Source organism: Mesoplodon bidens (assembly GCF_964165515.1).
Source record: "Mesoplodon bidens genome assembly, chromosome: 2".
Lineage (NCBI taxonomy): Eukaryota > Metazoa > Chordata > Mammalia > Artiodactyla > Ziphiidae > Mesoplodon > Mesoplodon bidens.
In genome coordinates this window covers 175,380,745-175,404,326 of record NC_138177.1, presented here as the reverse complement: position 1 = coordinate 175,404,326, position 23,582 = coordinate 175,380,745, and the positions used below count along the sequence as shown (strand labels likewise).

Sequence of the window (23,582 nt, the reverse complement as noted above, 5' to 3'; positions counted from 1 at the left end):
GTTCTTATCATGACTGAAAGATGCAGGTTTCTGAAAACAAAAGGCCCCCTTGTAAAATATGTAATCCTGCCCCCCATTTGTAATGACACCCCTTGTCTATATCCAGGTGCTCCTGATACCTGAGTGGGGATGCTTTTCCTGGCAGACAGTCAGTGAAATGCCAGTGAACCCCTGATGTACAGGAGGGTGCCTGGGGGCCCTTAGGGTATGCTGAATGATGAAATTAGGAATGAATAATGACCCTCCCCTCCCAAAAGATGTTCACATCCTAATCCCAGAGCCTGTGAATATGTTACTTTATATGGTTAAAGGGTCTCTGCAGATTCACATTATCCAGATGGGCATGATGTAGCCACGAGAATCCTTGTAAGTGGGAAGCAGGAGGGTCAGAGTCAGAGAAGGAAATGTGACGACAGAAGCGGAGGTTGGAAGATGGAGAGGAGGGGCCAGGAGCCGAGGAATGCGGGCGGCCTCTAGAAGCTGAAGCAGGCGAGGAAACAGATTCTCTCCTAAACCCTCCAGAAGCAATGCAGCCCTGCTGATACCTTGATTTTAGACTTCTGACCTCCAGAACTGTAAGAGAATGAATTTGTGTTGCTTTAAGCCACTAAATTTATGGTAATTTCTTGCAGCATTACAGCAACAACAGGAAACTAACAGCCCTTCTTGGCGGGGGCGGGGGGTGTCCATGGGTGTTTATCAGATTTTCATCTGTGTGGACGGTCAGATAATGAGCAGTCACTGGTCCCCAGCATCTCACCTGGCCCTGGGAGCCCCCGCTGGGTGTTGCTGCAGCGACTTTCCCCACCTTTTCGAGCCTCCATGTTCTTCTCACAGAGCCCATCTGAAATGCAGATGCATGTTTCACCACTAATTTCTTCTCTGGAGAGGGCTCCAAAAACAGCTGTCCTGTCACCCTGGGGATTCGTCGATCAGGGCCATGACACGTGCCCACGGAGGGTGCCTCCCCTGGTCCTCAGTCACTGCTGACACCAGCTCTGGGCCTGTCTCCAAGCTGCTGCTGTCCATCTGGATGGGGAAATGGGCTGCGGTTCCAGCAGTGGGAGCAGTAGAGGCACCTCTTAGCAGCTGCCGGAGGCCACAACCTGGCACGTCACTTGGGTTTATCATTCACGCACCCAAAATAGCATCAGCTCCTCGGCAGAGCCCTCCAGCCTCTCACCTTCCCAGGTTTCCCACACACATGGCGGCGGCAGCAAGCAGTCTCCAATTCTGGGCCAGATCTGGCCTTGGTTACATCACTGGATCCTCAGAAGCAGCATCTCCCTTTTACAAATGTGGAAACTGAGGCTTGCAGAGGTGAAGTGCATTGCCAGGGATGGGTGTACCGAATTGAACAAATTGTCCAACAGACTCTATATTTTTCATGACACCACTAGGTCAGCTACTCATTCTTTCATTTAATTTTTTTAAAATTTTATTTATTTAAAAAATTTTTTTGGCTGCGTTGGGTCTTTGTTGTGGCACGCAGGACCTTCATTGTGGCATGCGGGCTTCTCCCTAAGTTGTGGTGCAAGGGCTCCAGGGTGTGTGGGCTCTGTAGTTGTAGCATGCGAGCTCCAGAGTACGTGGGCTCTGTAGTTTGCAGCATGCGGGCTCTCTAGTTGTGGTGCATGGGCTTCGTTGCCCTGCGGCATGTGGGATCTTAGTTCCCGACCAGGGATCGAACCTGCGTCCCCTGCACTGGAAAGCGGATTCTTTACCACTGGACCACCAGGGAAGTCTCCTACTCTTTCTTTTATTAAATTCCATGATACCACTATGTCATGCTTTTTTTTTTTTTTTTTTCTTGGCCTCACCGCGTGGCTTGCAGGATCTTAGTTCTTTGACCAGGGATCGAATCCAGGCCCATGGCAGGGAAAGTGCCGAGTCCTAACCACTGGATCCCCAGGGAATTCCCTGTCATGCTTTGCATTCGCTCAGTGAACATTTATTCAGCTCCTCCTGCATGGACCAGGCCCGTTCCAGGACTGAGAGAAAGCAGCAAACAAAGCAGACAGAAATTCCCACCCTCAAGAGCTAACATTTCAGAACATCTCTGTCCAATAAAAATAGAATGTGAGCCCCACATGTAATTTTAAATTTAACTTTTAAATGGGAACCATATGTTTTTTTTTTTTTTTGCTGTAATGGGCCTCTCACTGTTGTGGCCTCTCCCGTTGCGGAGTGCAGGCTCCGGACGCGCAGGCTCAGCGGCCATAGCTCACGGGGCCAGCCACTCCACGGCATGTGGGATTCTCCCAGACCGGGGCACGAACCCATGTCCCCTGCATCGGCAGGCGGACTCCCAACCACTGCGCCACCAGGGAAGCCCCGAACCATATGTTTTTAAAAGGTACAAAGAAACAGGCTAAGTTAATTTTAATAATATATTTTATTTAACTCAGTATATCTGAAATAGATCATTTCAGCATGGAATTAATTTAAAATGTTAATGAGATATTCTTATTCTTTCTAAGTCTTTGAAATCTGGTGCGTATCTTACACTTCTACAGCACATCTCACTGCAGACCAGCCACATTGGAAGAGCTCCTTTGCCACCCGTGGCTAGTGGCCGTTGTATTGGACAGTGAAGCCCTTGCATACAGCGAATTCCCACTGGCCATCCCAACAGCCACCTGGGTGTGATGGGTGCCACTCACACCGCCCAGTGGAGCTGAGCAGCCACCGGTCCATTCCTGCTGCAATCAGCTTGGGATTACGCTGGCCACACTCAGCTCTGTGGCTTCTCACAGCTGGGTTGTTGTGGAATTGGGGAACCAGCATTTCTTTGTGGGGTGGTAGGCAGAGGTGCTGGGCCTCAGCTCAGAAGGTTGGGTTAATCCAGCCCTTACTTTGTGCCATATCATCATCTGTGGCCCTTGGTGGGCCACTCTCTTGTTTTATTATTGTTGTTATTATTTCGTTTTCTTTTTTTCTCCCCTCCCCCATTCTATTTTATCTTTCCTCCCCAGGGCAACCCTCCCAGGGGCATACAATGCCCTGATTGGCCAGACCTGGGGCATATATGCCCACCCGTGGAGCCAGGGTTTGGGTCAGACACCTGGGCTGAGAGTGGAGAGGCCCTGGCAAAGGAAAATTAGAGTGCTGTTGCACTAGGATTAGGAGTGGTCACTGGGCAGGAACAACAGTATCCTCTGAACTTCTCTAGGGTGCTTGAGACTAACTGCTGCCCCCTCCTTGTTTGACACCTCCTCCTGGAACTTCTGGACCCTGTACCTTCTGGGGACCTTTTCCTCTGCCTGAGGAGCCCTTCTTGGCTTCTTTGCCCAGGCTCCCCTCTTTCCCCACCTCTGGCTCTGGCTGTCTCGGAAAGACCATACTGAGTCTTACAAATAAATTCACTGTTACTATTCACCAGGTCTGGGCTGGTTTAGGTGGTAAAAAGCCCTAAGTAACTGTAAATTCAATAAAATAAATCTTTGTTTTTCTCCCATGTAAACGGAGTCCAGAGGTCAGCAGTCCAGGGCTGGGAGGCTGGCTCTGTGATTACCAAGAACCCATACCCCTTCTGTCTTGTTGCTTTGCCATCATCTACCTCATGTTCCAGCATAGCTGCTGAGATCCAGCCATCATATCTGCATTACAGCCAGTAGGAAAGGAATGGGGTGGGGGGAAGACATGTCCCTTCCATTTAAGAACCCTTCCTGAATGACCCTCTCCCCTGATACTCACTTCTGTTTATATCCTGTTGGCCAGAGTTTAGTCATATGGCACGGCCAGCTGCCCGAGAAGCTGGATGATGCTGCCCAAGAAGCCGGATAAGCCACGGGAAACTGAGCATCAGAAGTTTTCTTAACAATGGAGGAAGGGAAGAGTGGATGTTGGGAACGACACACAGGCAAAACAAAACCATCCTACTGAGTATCAGGCTAGTGAGTTGTTATCTTCTCTCAGGAGATGACCTGTGCTTGGAGGTGAGCTGTGCCCTACAGGTGACATCTCACCTTAGCCAGCTGTGTCTGGCACATCCCTGAAAAGGTCACCCCTTTCCCAGCACTTAGCTGGGTCCTGGTTGGCACTTACAGATCAGATGGCAGAGAGGAAAGGCAGCCGAGCTGTGCGCTCTGAGGCCCCTGAGAAATCGTTCTGTGCCGCAGCAGTTTCGTCGGGGCTTATCTATAGATGAAGAGGCCACTGCAGTATCACCTGTTGGTTGCAAAGAAAGCAGAATGAGTCTTTTTCAGTTCCTAGGAGACTTTAAAACCTGGGGGAGTGAGTGGGGGGTGGTGAGTGTGGGCCAGTAACAGGCTGGGGGAATCCAAATGTCATCCTTCCCTTGCTGCACCATGTCTTGGCACTTCCTGTATACCCAGCACTGTACACTTAATGTGGATAAAACATTCACTCCTCAGTCCTGTGAGGTCGATTCTGTCTGTTCTAATCACCTCTGGACAGAGAGGGATTTAACTCCAACCCTCGCATTGACTGTGCCTTGACCTCTCTGTAAAGTGAGGGTTACAGCAGCACTTCCCTCACAGGCTGCTGGGAGCAACAAGGGAGAAGATGTTGGAAGGCATGGGCTATGCCATGGAGGTAGTAAGCTCTCAGCCAGGGGTAGTTCTTGTTTTATCTCCCGATGTGAAAGAGGTCCCAAGCCCCCTAAAGCAAGCTCCCCTCCCTCAGCTGTTTTTCCCCTCCTCTCCTGCAGGCTGCCCCATTTTAACCTCGATTCTGGTTTTATGATTAAACATCAGTGTCAATTATTTACAAGTCTGTCCAGATGAGTATCAGGGTTACAGGGGACTGAGTAACTCACACGGGGGAAGCTGGTTCTTATGGAGGGGAAATGAGGGGAAGGAAAAGAAAGAATTCTACCTCCTGACCACAGAGGCTGAGGTCGGCCTAGGGAGGGCTTCCAGCAGCCGGGGCGTGGAGAGGGGGCTCTCCATCACAGTGTGGGGACTGGGACGGGAGGCAATGGGTGGTGGGGCGTGCTAGCTCTGGAATCAGACATATCCAGTTTGAACCTTTGCTGTGCCATTCGCTGTGTGAGTTTGCGTAGGTACCTTAACTTCTCTGAACTTCAGTTTCCTCATCTGCGAAACAGGGATCATTATAGAAACTTCCTCATTAGGGTTTTGGGGAAATTTAAACAGGATAGTAAAGAGTAAATCAAAATATAATTATATTAAATAAATAGTAAGTATAGCTAATAAATGAATATTTATATGAAATATACTAAATTTTATAAATAATAAACAGAATTATTATTAATAATAAAAATGCATGGAAAGCACCCAGCACAGTGCCTGGCCGTTGGTGAGTGCTTAGGAAATGTTCATGGGTGTTGCTACAATTCCAAAATGTAACCGTTGGAAAAAAGAATTGAGTGTGACAAGTGACTTCCTAAAAATCAGAAGCAGGCGGAGGCCAGGGGGCTGGAGAAAGCAGCTCTGGCTAAAATGCTTCAAGTAGGAATTGCAGGTGGAAAGTGGAGAAGAGGGGGTGGGGAGAGTGTTGGACAGCTCAGCTCTGTTCCCAAAGGCCTCTTGGCAGAAGGTTTGGGAACCACTTCTATGGAGGCAGCGTTTGCTGTAGCTAAAAAAGAAAATGTCCAGATATGGGCAGGATAAACTTTCTCAGGCTGTGTCCTAGTCTCCAGAATCAGGGCCAGTCTGACAAAGGCCTGGGAACGGGGAGGGCTTTGGTTCTGCAAAGTCTGTCTCTCCTCTACACACCTCTGGTTTTGGTTTAAAGCCCCTCATAGAAAGACCACATAAAATAGACATCCGCCTTGTTTTGTCCCAGGGTTTAGGAACTGTAGTTTTGAGCCACTAGAAGAGCCTGCTGATACAAGCCTGAGAGTGCTAGCTAGCCTTTATCACAGTTGCTATCCCAGCAGAGTTAGAACAGGTGCAGACTTGGCTCGAGAGTGGAATCTCGGATTAACCTGTAAACCAGGTCAAGGAACTCTGGGTTGCCCAGCTTCCCTTCAACCTGGTCCCACAAGGAATGGGTGCAAAATTCACCAAGAGATTGCTTTTATCAAGACTAAGGAACTGTGCCTGATTAAACCAACTGTTGGGTAACCAAACAGTCCAAGTGTTGGCAGGTGCCCATAGAAAGGTATGAACACGAATGCTGCCAGTATTCATTTCCTGTGGCTACTATAAGGAACTACCCCGAACTTGGGGTCTGAAAACAACACAGATTTATTCTCTTGCAGTCAGTTTCGTGGGCTAACGTCACAGTGTCGGAGGGGCTGGCTCCTTCTGGAGCCTCTAGGGGAGAACGAGTGCTTGCCTTTCCCAGCTCTCGAGGCCACCTGCTTTCCTTGGCTCGGGACCTCTCATCACGCCAGCCTCTTCCTACCCTCATCACGTTTCCTACTTCCTCCTTTGACTGTTTGCCTCCCCCTTATAAGGACACTTGTAATTAAATTGGATCCACCTGGATAATCCCAGCTGATCTCCTCAAGACCCTTGAGGTAACCACATCTGGAAAGTCCCTTTTGCCATATAAAGTAACAGTGACAAATTCTGGGGATTAAGATCTGCATATCCTTGGGGGCTATTATTCAGCGTCCCACATGCCTTTTCCCAAATTCTGAGAAACACAGGGTGGTGAGTCACAAATAGCCCTGAAGTGGACCCTGGATTCTTCTCTGTCCCCAACTTAAATGGCCTTGAATTAGCGACCCACCCGTTCTGGGCCTCTTTAAATGTGGATGGCCTCTCACCTGCCTCCACAGGTGTGTAAATGACAGCTGACGTGTCATTAGAGCGGTCGTTCTGACCGGGCACTGGGAGAAGGCCCTTAATGCCTTCACCCATTGATAATCATCTTTACTGTCCCTGGAAGCTGTCAGGCAGGCTCCTGCCTCAGGGCCTTCGTTCTGTGGGTCCCTCTGTAGGAAGTGCCCTTCTCCCAGATCTCCACATGCTTCCTTGGAGCCCTCATCTCCTTCCAGTCTTTGCTCAGATATCCCTTACCCAGTGACTGTGTTCCCTGGCCACCAGATTTTATTTTATTTTTTATTTTTTTTATATTTTGGCCACCCGCCAGCATGCGGGATCTTAGTTCCCCAACCAGGGATCGAACCCATGCCCCCTGCTGTGGAAGCTCAGAGTCCTAACCACTGGACTGCCAGCGAAGTCCCCCTGCCCACCCGATTTTAAATTGGCATCGCCAGCTCTCCCTCCTGCCCAGCCCAGCATCACAGCTTTCCTCTAGCTTGGATCACCAGCCAACATTCTATAGCCTTTTCTCTGTTAGGCTGGTGGTCTGTGGGCTCTAGGAGACAAAGCTTCTGTCTGTTTTTTTTTTTTTTTTTTTTTTTTTTTTTTACGGTACGTGGGCCTCTCACTGTTGTGGTCTCTCCCGTTGCGGAGCACAGGCTCCGGATGCGCAGGCTCAGCGACCATGGCTCACGGACCTAGCCGCTCCACGGCATGTGGGATCTTCCCGGACTGGGGCACGAACCCGTGTCCCCTGCATTGGCAGGCGGACTCTCAACCACTGCGCCACCAGGGAAGCCCGCTTCTGTCTGTTTTATTCATTCCTCTGTCCCCAGCACTTGAACGGGCCCTGGCACGTGGTGGGTGCTCAGTGAACAGTTTGTTGAGTGCATGAATAATTACCTGTAACTCAAAACTTGGAGCTCATAACACATAACAGCCCAGTGAGGTAGATCCCAGTATCATTCCCCTCTTACAGGTGAGGTGACAGGCTGAGAGAGGTAAGAATTCACCCTTCTAGGTAACCATTAAGTAGCAGAGCTGAGATACGGACGCAGCCTCTGGTCGGGAGCGCACCACGTGGTGAGTGGAGTTGACCTTTGCAGTCAGCCTCCGTAGTCCCCGATTTTAGAAGTTCTCCCCTCTGCCCTCCTGTACTTTGTGCTGCAAAATGCCTCTTGAGAAGGAGAAACCAAATGAATCAAGTTGGTGTCCAAAACGGACCGCTGCACAAGGACAAATGGTGTGTCCAGACGGTTGCCCAGGTTCACACGAGCCTGGCCGGCAGCCAGTGCCCTGACCGGGGGCAGTGAGGTGAGATGTGCTCCGCACTCCAGTCTCTCCCCACCAGGTCCCTGGTCCTCCCGCCTCCCCAGACTCGGAGCTGAGCCTCAGGCATCTGTGCTCCTGGTCACAGGTCGGCCGTGACGTCTCGCTTAACTTCATCCTCGTGCCCAGAGGGTAGCCTCAGTGGTGGGACCGTGGAGCCAGCCCTTAGTAACAGGGATGCTGCCCTGCCTTGATTTGAGTTCATCAAGCTTGGCTGAAAGGTTGGGTTTTTTTCTGTTTTTTTTTTAATTGGAGTATAATTGCTTTACAATGATGTGTTAATTTCTGTTTTATAACAAAGTGAATCAGTTATACATATACATATGTTCCCATATGTCTTCCCTCTTGCGTCTCCCTCCCTCCCACCCTCCCTATCCCACCCCTCTAGGTGGTCACAAAGCACCGAGCTGATCTCCCTGTGCTATGCGGCTGCTTCCGCTGGTTTTTTGTTGTTCTGAGGATGAGGAAGTTCTGAACGGGGAGACTGTGCTCAGGGCCACCACCTCTAAGCTGTGAGACCTGGGCAAGTTTCTCAACCTCTCTGTGCCTCAGTGTATTAAGTGATAACATGGACAAAGATGGGGACCTCCTCATATGGTTGTTGGGCAGAAAAAATGAGCTAACCCGTGCAGAGCGCTTAGCGTGAGCCTGGCGCACAGTCAGTGTCCAGGAAGCAGGAGCAGATATTTCACAGTTGCTGACGGTGGGCTGGGGCTGGGGTCGGCGCGGCCAGGTTGGGTGGTCAGAGCCTGTACTCGGCCCTGCTTACTAGAGCGGGAGGCCATTGGTGGCTCATCCCTAGAGCCTGGAGAAGGATCAAGGTGTCAGACTCGCTTTGATGGTGACAGGAGCTCTCAGACTCCATCCTGGCAGGGAACACATAGAGATGTCACATTTCCCGAGAAATATTGAGTGTGGCTGGAGCCCTCGAGATTGGGTGCCCAGCACCAGCCCTGTAAATAGGGTCACACGCCAGCCACTTGCTTAGAGAAAGATACCGTGTCAAGCTCCTGAAGAAAAGATACCTGGTTTGTTAACTTGCTCCTTCTGTTTATGGCTCCTGGAGTCTTCAGACTTGAATTTGCCTTCCTTAATTTCCTTCCTGAATTTCAGCAACACTTAATGGATTAGCAAGGAGACTGGAGACGTCAGGTCTTATCAAATTCACTGATGTCTTATGCTGCGGAGGGGAAGCTGCCTCTTTTCTCTGCAAGAAGTGGTGCATCCTGGGAGGTGTCTGTTCTCCCATCTCTGTGCACTTTCCCAGGCTGTACCCTTCCCACGGGACACCTTATCTCCTCCTGCCCCCAAACTCCGCCCAAGGAGAGGTTACAGATGCCTCCAGGTCCTAGAGAGCTGCTGCCTTATCCTCCTCCTTCCTGCCCCCTTCAAAGTGAATTGGTCGCTCTCTCTGTAGGCTCATTTTACGTACCCCCGTTTTAGTGCTTAGTGGTGCAAAGCATGGGCTTTAGAATCAGACATACCTTACCCCTGCCTAGCTGTGTGACCTTGGACCAGTTACTTTGCCTCTCTGAACTGCAGTGTCCTAGGTAGGACTAATAACTATTAAATGTTTATGCATGGAAAGAGCTCAACAGAGGGCCTGGCACAGAGTCCAACGCACGTTCCCTCTTACCTGATGTTGACTTCCTTCTATAAGAAAGAATCACCTGTCTTCCTGCTGGACTGTAACGGTAGTCTCACACATCTGTGTATCCCCCAAAGACCCTGGCACACAGTAGGGATCCAGGAATTGTTGGAAACCAATTCTTTAAAAAGTCGTTTTAAAAGAAATGCACATATGTTACCCCTCATGCTTTGGTGATGAAGTATCTCCAGGGGTGAACTGTGCGTTGCCCATTTCTGGCCTGCATGCCCCACCCAGGGAGTGGCCCACAGGGACTCGGCCTTGCAGGGGCTGGTGTGGTGCAAGGGAAAGGAGGTGGGCTTCCAAGTCAGCTAGATTTGATTGTGAAACTTGAATCTGCAGCTTACAGCTGTGTGACCCAGGGCAAATTACTTAACCTCTCGGAGACTCAGATATAGTGGGGCTAATCATCTTTGAAGGGCGTCTGTGAGGATTGGATGCCTTTAGAAAGGGTGCCTGATTCCTTCTTGAGCTGTTCCTATTATTATCGTTAGTCTGCCTCACAGTTTACTCAGTATCCTTTCTTTTTCTTTTTCCCATCAGCGCTCTCTGGCTCAGGCAGCCCTCCTCTCTCCTTTGCCTTTAGGACTCATTTGCACAGTGCTTTCCGTTTTTTCCTGAGTGCACAGTCTACAAGAACCTGTTCTAAAAGAATAGGAACCCAACACCCTTTGACCTTGGCCCTTGGGGAGGTAGCCTGAAACTCCCCGGTGGGACAGGGGCAGCGGCAGCGGTGGCTCAGAGCCTTTCCTCTGGCTCCCACCCCTTCCCTGTGGCATGGGACTGGAACTTGGTGACAAAAGTGTTTGTGAGCTGAAACTTGGCCAAAGGGCCCCACTGAATTCTTCCTTTGTGACGGGAATGTAGCACAGCCTGGTTCCTGCGAATGGAGCTGGGGATCCCTTTCCCAATTATGCAGCTTGGCAGGAAGAGTTTGGGGCTCGGGGAGAATCGTCAAGGAGCCTCTTTGTCACACGGGCCCGTTGTGCTGCCAGACACCTCCGACTGCCGAGATTTCCTCCCCCTAAAGCTAGCCGGGCTGGCTGCTTCTGGAACTGTGCCTTCCGGGGCCACAGGGCAGAGCTCAAAGGCCACGTGAGGGTCTAGATCAGAGCCCAGGTTTCTAAACTGTGTTCCAGAGAATTGCTGGGATTCAGCGAGAAGCAGGGCAAGGGAAGGCTTGCCCATCAACACTTGGAACACTGTGCTGTTTCAGTCAGAGCAGTGCTGTTTTCTATCGTTTGATTTTATTTAAATCATTGTCTTCATATTGTCTCTATGTCTATAGAGAGAGACTCTGATCCAAGTGTGGACTGGTGATAATGACCACTCCCAACACCCCACCCCCAGCTCAGCCTGGTGAGCACTCAGATGACAGAGCTGTGACTACTCTCTCCAGGGCACAGCCCCTCCCCTGTCCCCAGGGAAGTCCCTGGCTCTGGCTCTACTTGGTCAAAGATGTACGGGAATAAAGACAGCAGCTGCCCAGGTTGGAGGAACAAAGCTCTGGGTGCTTACCTACATGCTGGGAAGACCAGGGACTAGCTGAAACCTCAAACCCCACCAGGGAATATTGATAGAGTCACCATCTCGGGTCAGAATGGAAGTCACTTTTAACCTGGGTGCCTTTCCCATGTTGCTGGCAAATCATTTGCATACAGACACAAGATGGGTATCCTGAAAATTAGCTCTATCTAATCCTCTCCTCCTCGGTGCCAACCTTGGACTAGGCATTTCCCCTAATTGATATGGGGCATCAGTTAAACTTTTTAACTTGCTAGATAGTCATTCAATCATTCTGCAAATAGTTATTAAGCACCTGGTATGGTCCTGGCACTCTATGCTGGGTGCTGGGCATACAGAGGTGAACAAGGCAGACGAGAACTTACTTTCAGGGAGTTTACACTCCAGTGGGGGAGACAGGGAAGCAACAGGAAAGCAAAACAAGACGATCATAGACTGAATTAATGTCATCCATCCATGAGAAGGAATGTCATAGGGACCGAAGCATGGGGCTTGAGAGTAGCTGGGTGAGGGAGGGGACATTATTTACAGTGTGGTCAAGGAAATCCTTGCTGAGGACGTGGCATTTGAGCTGAGAGACAGAAGTAGTAAAGAAGTGGACAAACAAGAGAGACAGGTGGAAGAGTTTCGGGTATCAGGAACAGTAAGTGCAAAGGCCCTGGGGCAGGATATGCTTAGTGTGACTAGAAACAGACAGGAAGCCACAGAGGGTTGGTGAGCCAAGAGATAAGATATGAGAGAGGCAGGAGCCCAGTCTAGTCTGGTGGGATTTGAAGGCCACAGCAGAGGAGTTCAGATTCTATGCTAAGAGTTATGGAAAGACATTGACGGACTTTCAGAATCTCCTACTGCAAAATATTCCAGCCAGTCAAAAGAGTATATATAAGATATGTGTGACATTTAAGAAATAATTTAATAAACATCCTTGTACCCTTCATTATTCCTCCCCAGCACCATTTCTCACTCCTCCAGGGAGATAACTGTTGTCCTAAATTTTAGTTTATAATTTTTCCTTTCTTCCTAATAATCGCAAAGATAAAGCAATACATTGCCTGGTTTTGAACTTCATATAAATATTATAGAATCATGCTGTGCGTGTTCTTCTGCAATGTGCTTTCCTGTTCAACCTCACATGTGTCAGAATGGGCCACGCTGGTGCATGTAGCTGCCGTTTATTCCTTTTCTCTGCTGCGTAGTACTCCGCTGGACTATAACTGCATAGTCAGCTGCTGTCGTGGTTTATCCTTTATGCTGGGACATGACATTATTCGATTTTCTAATGTTGAATCAACTCTACATTCTTGGGGTAAACCTTTTTTAAAAACCTTGGATTCCATTAGCTGATATTTTGTTTAGGATTTTTGTTTCTGCTCTAGCCGATCAAATTGAGCTGTCATTTTCCTCTCCTGCCTTGTCGCTTTTGGGGTCAAGATTACAGATTCCTCATAAAATGACCTGGGGAGTGTTTCTCCTCCTTTTACTCTCAGGAGCACTTGTGTAAGATGGAGAAAACCATGGAAAGATTTTGTCAGTGTAGCCGCCATATCATCATCCTTCTGCAGCCCCACTCTTAGTACAGAATCTTGAATTATTTTGCATGTACCTTCCCTCCAAAAAGCAAACACGTGCCTCCCCCAGGAGTACCTCAAATTGACATGCTCACAGCCTACTTAGAAAGCTGCATTTCTGGTTTTTTACAGGTGGATCCTTAACTCAAGATTTTAGCATGAAGAGTTGTTGTCAGGCCTGCCTGGAGGCTCCCTGGGTAACAACAGGTAGGTGCCTCTCTTAACTGGTTCACCATTTTCTTGAAAACCCAGATACAGGATCACTCACTTATCCCTTAGGGCTGCCTTGAACCTGAGCCATGATGGATCCAACTCCTGGGTCCAGAGGTGAGTCCGGCTGAGCTGGGACCCCAGGCTGTTCACCAAGGCGCCTCTGTTTTAGGGACATCTTGGAAACTATGTGGTCCAAATCCTCTAAGCACAAAATTAGCTTCTTTCCATTATTTTTGGAAGGGAAAGAACATCATGCTAAATATAACGTGGGTCAACAAGCCAGAAACAAGATAAATAGCCGCCAGCTGCACCTCGGGGAACTGGGTGTCCACACCCCCAGTGAACCGTCAAGATCCTGGTCTCCAGAGGGAGGGTGGAAATGATGAACAGTTTTAAGCTACCATTGGACACGTAACCCTACCATGAACCCCCACAAAAAACACCTTTATTTCATTTTCTTATTTGAAAAGCAACACATTTCTGTGTTTTCCAATTCTTATCCTCCCAGAAAGAAAAAGAAAATAAAAATCATTGTAATCCCAGCACACAGAGAAAATAACTGTAAACATCATGGTTTGTATAATGTGAGCGTTTTGAAATTTAATATAATACGTTCATTGGTGTCTCCCAACCTTTTCTTCCCCGACTGCCGTTCCTTCCTGGAGGAGCCTTTTTTTTTTTTTTTTTTTTTTTTTAATTAGTTTCTGCTTTATAACAAACTGAATCAGTTATACATATACATCTGTTCCCACATCCCTTCCCTCTTGCGTCTCCCTCCCTCCCACCCTCCCTATCCCACCCCTCTAGGTGGTCACAAAGCACTGAGCTGATCTCCCTGTGCTATGTGGCTGCTTCCCACTAGTTATCTATTTTACGTTTGGTACTGTATATATGTCCATGCCTCTCTCTCGCTTTGTCACAGCTTACCCTTCCCCCTCCCCATACCCTCAAGTCCATTCTCAAGTAGGTCTGTGTCTTTATTCCTGTTTTACCCCTAGGTTCTTCATGACATTTTTTTTTCTTTAATTACATATATATGTGTTAGCATACAGTATTTGTCTTTCTCTTTCTGACTTACTTCACTCTGTATGACAGACTCTAGGTCTATCCACCTCATTACAAATAGCTCAATTTCGTTTCTTTTTATGGCTGAGTAATATTCCATTGTATATATGTGCCACATCTTCTTTATCCATTCATCCGATGATGGACACTTAGGTGGTTTCCATCTCTGGGCTATTGTGAATAGAGCTGCAATGAACATTTTGGTACATGACTCTTTTTGAATTATGGTTTTCTCAGGGTATATGCCCAGTAGTGGGATTGCTGGGTCATATGGTAGTTCTATTTGTAGTTTTTTAAGGAACCTCCATACTGTTCTCCATAGTGGCTGTACCAATTCACATTCCCACCAGCAGTGCAAGAGTGTTCCCTTTTCTCCACACCCTCTCCAGCATTTATTGTTTCTAGATTTTTTGATGATGGCCATTCTGACTGGTGTGAGATGATATCTCATTGTAGTTTTGATTTGCATTTCTCTAATGATTAATGATGTTGAGCATTCTTTCATGTGTTTGTTGGCAGTCTGTATATCTTCTTTGGTGAATTGTCTATTTAGGTCTTCTGCCCATTTTTGGATTGGGTTGTTTGTGGAGGAGTCTTTTTAGACCTTCTTTTTGTAATGCTCTCCCAACCCCTGCCCCATGAAATTTTAATGCCGCTGACATGCTGGGTATCTGGAGGATCACAGACTATTGTAACAGGTAAGATTATTTTGCACCATCCCCAAGAGCCAGTTGTTTCCCCCTTGTGGGTGATCTCACCCCATTGAGAATGCAGGCTTTAAATAATAACAAACCTTTCCGTAAGAATTTACCGTGTGCTGGTCACATACTATTCTAGGTGCTTTAGGTCTATTTACTTTTTTATTTATTATAACTCCCTTATGAGGTGCATCCTAGAGAGCCTTTATCTCCACCTTACAGTTGTGGAAACTGAGGCGCAGAGAGGTTAAGTAACTTGTCCAAGGTCACTCATCTGGCAAGGTGTACAGAGTGAGGATCAGAGTCCAGGCAGCCTCGTTCCAAAGCTCACACTTAACAACCAAGCTATGTTGCCTTGTGACAACACATTCTGACTGTAGAAAATTCAAAATACAGCAATAGAGTAAAAGTTACACTTCCCAAGCCCCCTCCATCCCCAGAAGCAATCTTTGGCACAAGTTTGGAATGTGCCCCTTTTCTGGGATTTTACATACATGTTTGCATACAGGAAAGTATATTGTCTCTTTTTTATTTTAACGTAGTAGGATCGTTCAGCCCTTTCCCCTGTATATTCATATATACAGACCCATGTATGGAGTTTTATTAAAATTAGAATCACACTGAGCCTACTCTTGTTTGACTTTAAAATGTATCATTAGCTGCTATGAGACCATAATTGAATAAGTGCATGTACCATATTTTATTTAACCAAACCCAGATTATTGGCTATTTAAGTAGTTTCTAGTTTCTCGCTACTATAAAGCTATGATGAATATCCTTGCCCTGTGCATAATTCTTAGAAGTGGGAATTAAATGGAGCCTAAGGGTATAAACAGTTTTGAAACTTTTGATCCACGAATGCCAAAACTTGCCATCCAGAAAAATTGTATGAAATTGCCCATCCCGACACCCTCACCCACACTGGATATTAGTGCCTGTTTTCAGTCATTGACGATTTAACAGGCCAAAAATGTGTTAATTCTGACATGTTCATCTCTGCCCGTGTCTCTCATCGGGGACCTGTTTTACTCACGTGACAGCATAAGGCAAAGCTTGAATTGAGAATTAAGGAGAAGAGGAAGCAGGGAGAGATAACATGGCCCCATCACTGGTTTAATAAACAGGCTGTCAGCCTCCTGGGAACGAAGCCTGCCTGTCTGGCCCTGAGCAGGTGCTCAGTAAATGGTTTCTTCATCTCTCCTGCTTCCAGCACGAGGCTCGGGCTGCACCTCTCCACCACGGAGCCCTCCAAGTCTGGCCTTGTCTCCAGTCCATTTGGCAGGACCCATGCATTCCTAGGGCTGCCAAACCCCTCCTCCTTCCCTTCGCTGGCTGTGAGTGACGTGAGAAACACACAGCCTTGTGTGTACCGTAGACTGTTCCCAGCTGGTCTCGCTGCACATGTCTCCAGCAGGAATGGACAGTTGCTAAACAAGATCTGGGCAAGGAAATCCCAGGATGCAGGGCAGAGGCTCCTACAAAGGCCAGAGCTGCGCCTCTCAGCACCCGCGGCCCCAACCAGCCCTGGGGGAGAATCAGTAAGGATGGGGTCAGGGCTCCCTGTTCAGTACTCTGTATGTACGCATACATGTGCATGGTCATATACCAGCACGCATGCATGGGTGTGCATGTATGTACACACACGTGCCCAATGCACTCAGGGGCAGATGCAGATCCTATTATGTGAGGTGGGGCTTCTCTCACAGAGACTTTCCATATGCCCTCCAGCCTGACTTAAGACACCCAGCTGCCTAGAGCCACAGTTCCTGTACTTTCTTCCCACTTTGTTATTCCCTGTAGACTGTTTTCCTGCTGACCTGGAAGCCCCCCTAATCCTTAACTTGCTCACCAGTGTTTCTCCAGCACCTAACACTGCTTAGCAGTCGCACAAGAAATATTTGTTGAGTGGAAGAAAAAAAGAGAGAGAGAAGGAACTGACTTCAAGCCGATAGAGGATGTTATCCCAATTATTTTTAGAGTATTTTTGAACAAAGTGGCCAGTTTCGCATGGAGCCCAGTGCTTGATGAGAAAATATCTCGGCAGCATCAGCTTTCACATGGCCTGGTTAGCCGTCCTTTCGCAAGGAGCAGAAAGAATGCAGAATGGCAAACAGGACCTTGCCCGTCGAAACAGCAGTAAAGTTTTACTGTCCTGCAAAAGTTGCTTAGGCAGGACTAACGTATTTGAGGAGTAATTAGCCAGGAGCCTTGCTCGCTGGTCCCCCCGCCCCCTGAAAGCGTTTTACACTCAACTCTTCAAGTCACTGGCTGATCTGGCTCCCTCTCCCAGCCAGCACATGGTTACGGACTCCCAGGACGGCTGACCGCTGCCTTTAGCACAAGGTCTCTGAGCTGCTTCCTGGGAGAGGGTTTCTCATCCAGCTGGGCACAGCAGCTGAGATGAAGGATGTGCAGGCTTCTGCCCCTTTAAGAAAAGCAAAACTCCGTGTGGCTGAAAAGAAGTGTGTCTTGCAGGACAGCTTCATCTGGCCTCTGTTCATTTCATTCGTTTGATTCAGCAGACATTTTGGGGGGGCCCTGGTTTTGTTTTTTTTTTTGTTTTTCTTTTGTGGTATGCGGGCCTCTCACTGTTGTGGCCTCTCCCGTTGCAGAGCACAGGCTCCAGATGCACAGGCTCAGCAGCCATGGCTCACGGGACCAGCCGCTCCGCGGCGTGTGGGATCCTCCCGGACCGGGGCACGAACCCGTGTCCCCTGCATCGGCAGGCGGGCTCTCAACCACTGCGCCACCAGGGAAGCCCTGGGGGGCCCTGTTATGTCCCAGGAGCAGAGTGAAAAAGATGTGGTCACGGAAAGAGAGAGACTTGCCTCGGTAGTTGCTGGTGGCTTGCGGGACACACAGGAGGGCAGCTGAGCCCCGGCGATCAGAGAAGCGCAGAAATGCAGGAGGGGGTTTGCGAAGGAGGGCGAGGAGCGACACGAGTGGGAGAGGCAGGGCCTGGTGGAGCCGGCCATGAGCATGACTCCAGGGAGCCTGGGTTTTGTGCTGCGGGAAATAGGGAGCCACTGAGGGTGGTGAGGGTCCGCGGTCGGCCGTTGGACCGGGTCAAATCACTGACCGATGCCGGTCAGCCAGGCGATTCTGTCACAACCGTTGCTCGTGGCTCCGGCAGGCCGTCATTCACTCTCCTCGCCGTACCCGGGAAGAGGTGAGATTTTATTGCACTTCATTAAATCCCACCAAATGTTTGAACGACCTGCAGCTCTGACCTTTCCGGCCTCTTGCAGGGAACGGTCTCGCTTTTCCTTTTCGGGTGGGGGTAGGCGGACCACAGAAGGAACAGGGGCACCTAAGACCTTGGAATGCATCAGAGGCGAGCCCAGCAGGAGCCTGTGACTCAGTCCCGCTTCTCCCCACCTTCAGGAGCACAGCCGCTGTGTTCACCAGAGCACTTGGAATCAGCACTGATTTTCCTCTCTCCTCTCTGCTTTCCTTACAGACCTCCCAGCCGCAGCTGTCCACACGGGATGCCTCACATTTGCTTGAAACCATCCCTTGAGAGTCTGGCTGCTGTTTTTTTTTTTAGCGTGGCGCTAGGGATTTAGTGCAAGGCGTTTAAGGGGTTTTTGTTGGTGCTGCTGCTGTTTTTTATTTATTTATTTTCTTCCTTTGAACCCGGGCCTTGCCCCGCTCCCGCTGGCATGATGGCCCAGTCCAAAGCCAACGGCTCGCACTACGCGCTGACTGCCATTGGCCTGGGGATGCTGGTCCTCGGGGTCATCATGGCCATGTGGAACCTGGTCCCCGGGTTCAGCGCTACCGAAAAGCCAACCGCTCAGGGGAACAAGACGGAGATAGGGAGCGGCATTCTCAAGAACAAGACCTTCTCCGTAGCCTACGTGCTGGTCGGGGCCGGGGTGATGCTGCTGCTCCTGTCCATCTGCCTGAGTATCCGTGACAAGAGGAAGCAGCGGCACGCTGAGGAGCTGGCGCACATCCAGCCCCCGGGGGTCGAGCCTCACGCCCACGAGGAAGACAGGTGAGGCCTGGCCACCCGCCCCGGATGGGAGACGGACACGCGCGCCCACACGCGCAGGGCTCAACGATGACGAGAACATTGTGGTCGAGGAGGCTTTCTCCCATTAACGCTTCTGTAAAACAGTTTATCATTTTACCAATAACTTTGTCCTTCGATCCCAAAGTTTCCCAGATCATGTGGCTTGAATGCATTACAGGTGTGGCAAGACTTTGACACCTCCAGGGGTTCTGCATGGCTCCCGGGGTGGCCAGAGCCTGCACACTGGAAGCTTGTCCCTTTACCCTAGTGTCCTGTGTGTTTATGCTTTAAGTTGAAAAGGTTGGGAAGTAGTGTTCTCTCTGACCCAAAATACCACGAACAGATTTAAAAGATAAGTGGTAAATCGGGGAACATATGATAAAGGTTGATATCCCTAGTATAAAAAGAGCCCTCACAAATGAATATGAAAGAGGAACACATCAGTAGGAAAATAGACAAAGGACACAAACAAGCATTTCATAGATATTCACACTGATGATGTTCGACCTCATTAGTCAGGAAATGCAAACAACCAAAAAAAGGCATCGTCATTCTTTGGCTTTCATATTGGCCCAGATAGACTGCCCCCGGGGTTGGAGGTTTGTAGGGAAGTGGGTTGCTGATCAGAGTGTTGACTGACATAACCTTACTGAAGGGGCGTTCACAGTAAGAGGCCATGTGCACCCATCAGTTCTCTTCCTAAGAGCTTGTCTTTGGGAGACAATCACACAAGCGCAAAGGGTTTTGTGCTCATATGTTTATCAGAGCATTGCTGAGAATAGCAAAGACAGGTGGCAATGTAAATATCCATCAGTCGAGCTGAAGTATGACATGCCCATTCAGTGGAGTTCTACACAGCCATCACTGATCTATATTTGCTAATGTGGGTCCGTATCCCCCACACTGAGAAAAGGAGGTTATATAAAACACAGCATGTTAGGAAAGGTTTTCATCACATCAAATGTTGCGGCTATGGAATTAGAGAAAGATCTGGAAAGGTATACGACAGAATGTTAACAGTGATGGTCTCTGAGTGGAACAATTTCGGATGTTTCTATCTTCTTCATTAGACTTTTCTGTGTCGTTTGAATTGTCAGTAAGAATGTCTTATCTTTATAGTGGGACGGGAGTTGTTTTTATTTTGGAAAAATTAAACCGATTTTCTGAGAGTTAAAGATAAACAGGCATATTCTAGAAAACTTGGGAAATAGAGAAAAGAACAAAGAAGGAAATCAGTCACCCATCATTACCCACCCTAGCTATGAGCTCACAAGTTCATTCCTAAAGGAGATGAGAGGAAAGCCCAGGCAAACAGTGAGGTTTCTGCTGTTGGCCATTATCCCCTATACAGGTTCAAGTGTAGGGTGCTGGAAAATGGCTATTGGCATTACTCCCTATAAATCTGTAAAAACTGCCCTGACCTTTTGGTTTTCTCTTTCAACAGTCAAATGAGACTAAGGCTGAGGACCTGACCTATCCTTTGAGTCTAATGGTGAACGTGAAAGACAAAATTACAGAATAATTTGAGATACGTGTAAATTTTACATTCCAGATATTCCTTCTCTACCCAGGGACAGCCATTTTGCTTCAAATTTGCAGCTGTTTCATGCATGTTTATGTTGTCTTTGGTCAAAGGATGCCCAGCTGGGCATCGGAATAGCCCACTCAGCATGCTATTAAGTGTGAGGCTAAAAGGCAAGGGAGGTTAACTCCCAGATGATACGGTGTAGTAGTTGAGAATGTGGCATTCATTTCCTGCCCTGCCACTTCTTAAAGGTATGACCAAGTCACTTAACCTCAATGTATCCATTTCCCCATCTGTAAAATGGGTATACTAATAGAACCCAACCCATAGTGTCATTAGGAAGATGACATTGGTTCATATGTACTTGGGACAGTGCCTGGCTCATAGCCAACAGTTGAAGTGTTAGCTCTTATCACTTCTTGGACACATTTGTTGTTTACAAGGCTGGCATATGTGGTCCCAGCGGCAACATGGGATTTGGAGTCCATCTATTTGTGATTTTAAATGACTTGAGCGCAGGCTAACACTCCCGTGTCTGTGCTTGGTGTGTTGCAGCCAAGAGGAGGAGGAGGAGGCCTCCTCAAGGTACTACGTCCCCAGCTATGAGGAAGTGATGAGCACAAACTACTCGGAAGCGAGGGAACCGGACCAGAACCCCAGGATGAGCATCTCTCTCCCCTCCTACGAGTCCTTGACGGGGCTGGATGAGACAAGCCCCACCACAACCAGGGCTGACGTGGAGACCAGCCCGGGGAACCCCCCCGACAGGCAGAACTCCAAGTTGGCCAAACGCCTGAAGCCGCTGAAAGTTCGAAGGATAAAATCCGAAAAGCTTCACCTCAAAGACTTTAGGATCAACCTGCCAGACAAAAATGTGCCTCCTCCGTCCATCGAGCCTCTGACTCCCCCCCCACAGTATGATGAGGTCCAAGAGAAGGCCCCCAACTCCCGGCCCCCGGACTGACGACCCCTCCCGGGTGTGTTCCCTCCTGTCACTCAACCTCCACGCCAACAGATCCCGAATGAAGCCACTCAGCCACCGTTGAGAAGCGGAGGGGCCAGGTGTGTCCTTAGCAATTTGGACGGGGCCGGGGGTGAGGGGTGAGGGGATTCAGGAGCGACTCTGCGGCCCCCAGGACCTCACACAGTAGGTGCATCCGAAAGAGCTGCTGCTTCGGATCTCGAGATGCTGTGACCCCCATCCAGGGATGGCGCCGGCATCTTCCCCCTTGTCCTTCCGCGACTCTGAATCGCCAGTGATGACACTCCTCGCTCCAATTAGGAAAGGATACCTAGCAACTGGTTTAGATTGTGGTTTTGTTTTGCTTCCACTAGGACTGTTTTGTTTCCAAAAGAAGACAAGTTATGCCTTCACTTTTTCCCTGGTATCCTGAACTGTGGGTAGGAAAGATGACCCGCTTTATAGAGAGGCCATGGGCCCGTTTTGCGAATTAAGCCAAATGAGAGGCTGGATGATTACCCTGGGGTGAGACCCGGGTGGGGTTCTCAGAGCCCCTGATGCCATCAGTTCTTTTGAGGGCCCAAAGCCTGAGGATGCATAAGGTCCTAGTTGTAATTGGTAGACTTTGCTAGTCTCTCCTGTGTAATGGCAGAAAAAGGAAAGCCGTCTGGGATGCTCTTTTCCTTCTAAAATGCCTTGCAACTGAGCTTTTTGTAATAAAATATTTTCTATGTCACACATTTGGTGCTGAATTACTTTAGCAGTTCTTCCAATACTGACTTGCTTAGGGAGAAATCTCACTGATGAGAATGATACTAGCTAATATATCCTGAACACTTAGTATATGCCAGGCGCTGTGCTAAGCACCTCACGTATTTATCTCATTTGCAGCTGTACCCAAGCCACGTATTACTTCCTGTGGGTTAGTTCACGAAGAATCCGGTGAATTAAAGGGCCCCATGTCACACCGCTAGGAAATGACAGAGCTGGGATTTGAACCTAGGCCTCCAGGGCCTGAATTCGTAAACACTCTAGTGCGCCACTCGGTGGAGAGGGCTTTTGCAGACTTTGAATGAGGACCTGTGCTTCCCAAGAGCTGAGACTGTCCCTGTCAACCCACATGCCCAACAGAAAGTTCTGGGTATTTAGACAGCAGCTCTCTACCTGTCTAAACATCCTATGACAGCTCTTCTGGGAACTGGCCCAGATGGGCTGTATGATCATGCAGAGTGAGCGTGTCCTCGTGGAGAGGGCAGGGTGCCTACCTGCGGAGCCCAGGAGAGAAATTCAACAAACGAGAACATGCAGCAGATGGCAGACTGCTGAGGCTGGGCTGAATGAGAGGACCAGGGACGTCTGGGGTCAGGGTCTTGACTGTGGAGTGGGAGTCTGGGAAGAAAAATCTGAGTCCAAAGTTCCCTTCCTGGGACTTCCCTGGTGGCCCAGTGGTTAAGACGCTGCGATTCCAATGCCGGGGGGGCTCGGGTTCAGTCCCTGGTCGGGGAAGTTCCACATGCCATGCGGCGCGGCCCAGGGGCAAAAAAAAAATTTCCCTTCCTGGTCCTGGCAAGCGTGGAGTGGGCTGCTGGGGGTCTGTATACCTAGGAGAGTGGTTAGAAGAGCACATTCTCAGGCCCTGATGTTTCCTAAAAGCTCCTGTGGGAGAGAAGGAGCAGCAATTAGGAAGTCAAGCACCTTCGTATATCAGAATTGGCGACCGTGCCGAAATTCCAACCTTTCATTTCCTTATGTAAATCCATCTATAAAAAGGGAGCTGCAATACCGGAGCACCGGGTAACTGCTCAGTGGCCTGGGATACCCGGAGGCCTGGTCTGGTCCCAGCCCACCCCTGAGCCAGCCTGTGCCTCTCCATGTATCTCTGGGCTAGACTTGCTATTCATTTACTCCTTTTTAAAATAAATTTTTTTAAAGTTATTTTATTTACTTATTTATTTTTGACTGCGTTGGGCCTTCGTTGCTGCACGTGGACTTTCTCTAGCTGCGGCGAGTGGGGGCTACTCTTCGTTGCAGTGCACAGGCTTCTCATTGCAGTGGCTTCTCTTGCTGAGGAGCTCGGATTCTAGGCGCGTGGGCTTCAGTAGCTGTGGCATGCAGGCTCAGTAGTTGTGGCGCACGGGCTTAGTTGCTTCACAGCATATGGGATCTTCCCAGACCAGGGCTTGAACCCGTGTCCCCTGCATTGGCAGGCGGATTCTTAACCACTGCGCCACGAGGGAAGCCCCTCATTTACTCTTAATGCTTCCCCCTGATGAGTACAAACAGGAGGAAAAAAGAAAGGGCAGGGCTTCCCTGGTGGCGCAGTGGTTGAGAG

General features: G+C 49.0%; 1 protein-coding gene across 2 annotated transcripts in view; it reads left to right on the top strand.

The window, feature by feature from the left end:
* Positions 1–21,988, top strand: part of TMEM51 (transmembrane protein 51) — a 48,205-nt gene extending 26,217 nt beyond the window's left edge. The window contains exons 2-4 of one of the 2 annotated variants that reach the window (XM_081224964.1): positions 12,903–12,977; positions 18,207–18,746; positions 20,845–21,988. In XM_081224964.1, the coding sequence (XP_081081090.1) occupies positions 18,409–18,746; positions 20,845–21,253 (747 nt within the window). In that variant the 5' untranslated portion in view covers positions 12,903–12,977; positions 18,207–18,408 and the 3' untranslated portion in view covers positions 21,254–21,988. The remainder of the gene's footprint in view (positions 1–12,902; positions 12,978–18,206; positions 18,747–20,844) is intronic. The other variant, XM_081224965.1, reaches the window with a different exon arrangement.
* Positions 21,989–23,582: the final 1,594 nt, after the last annotated feature.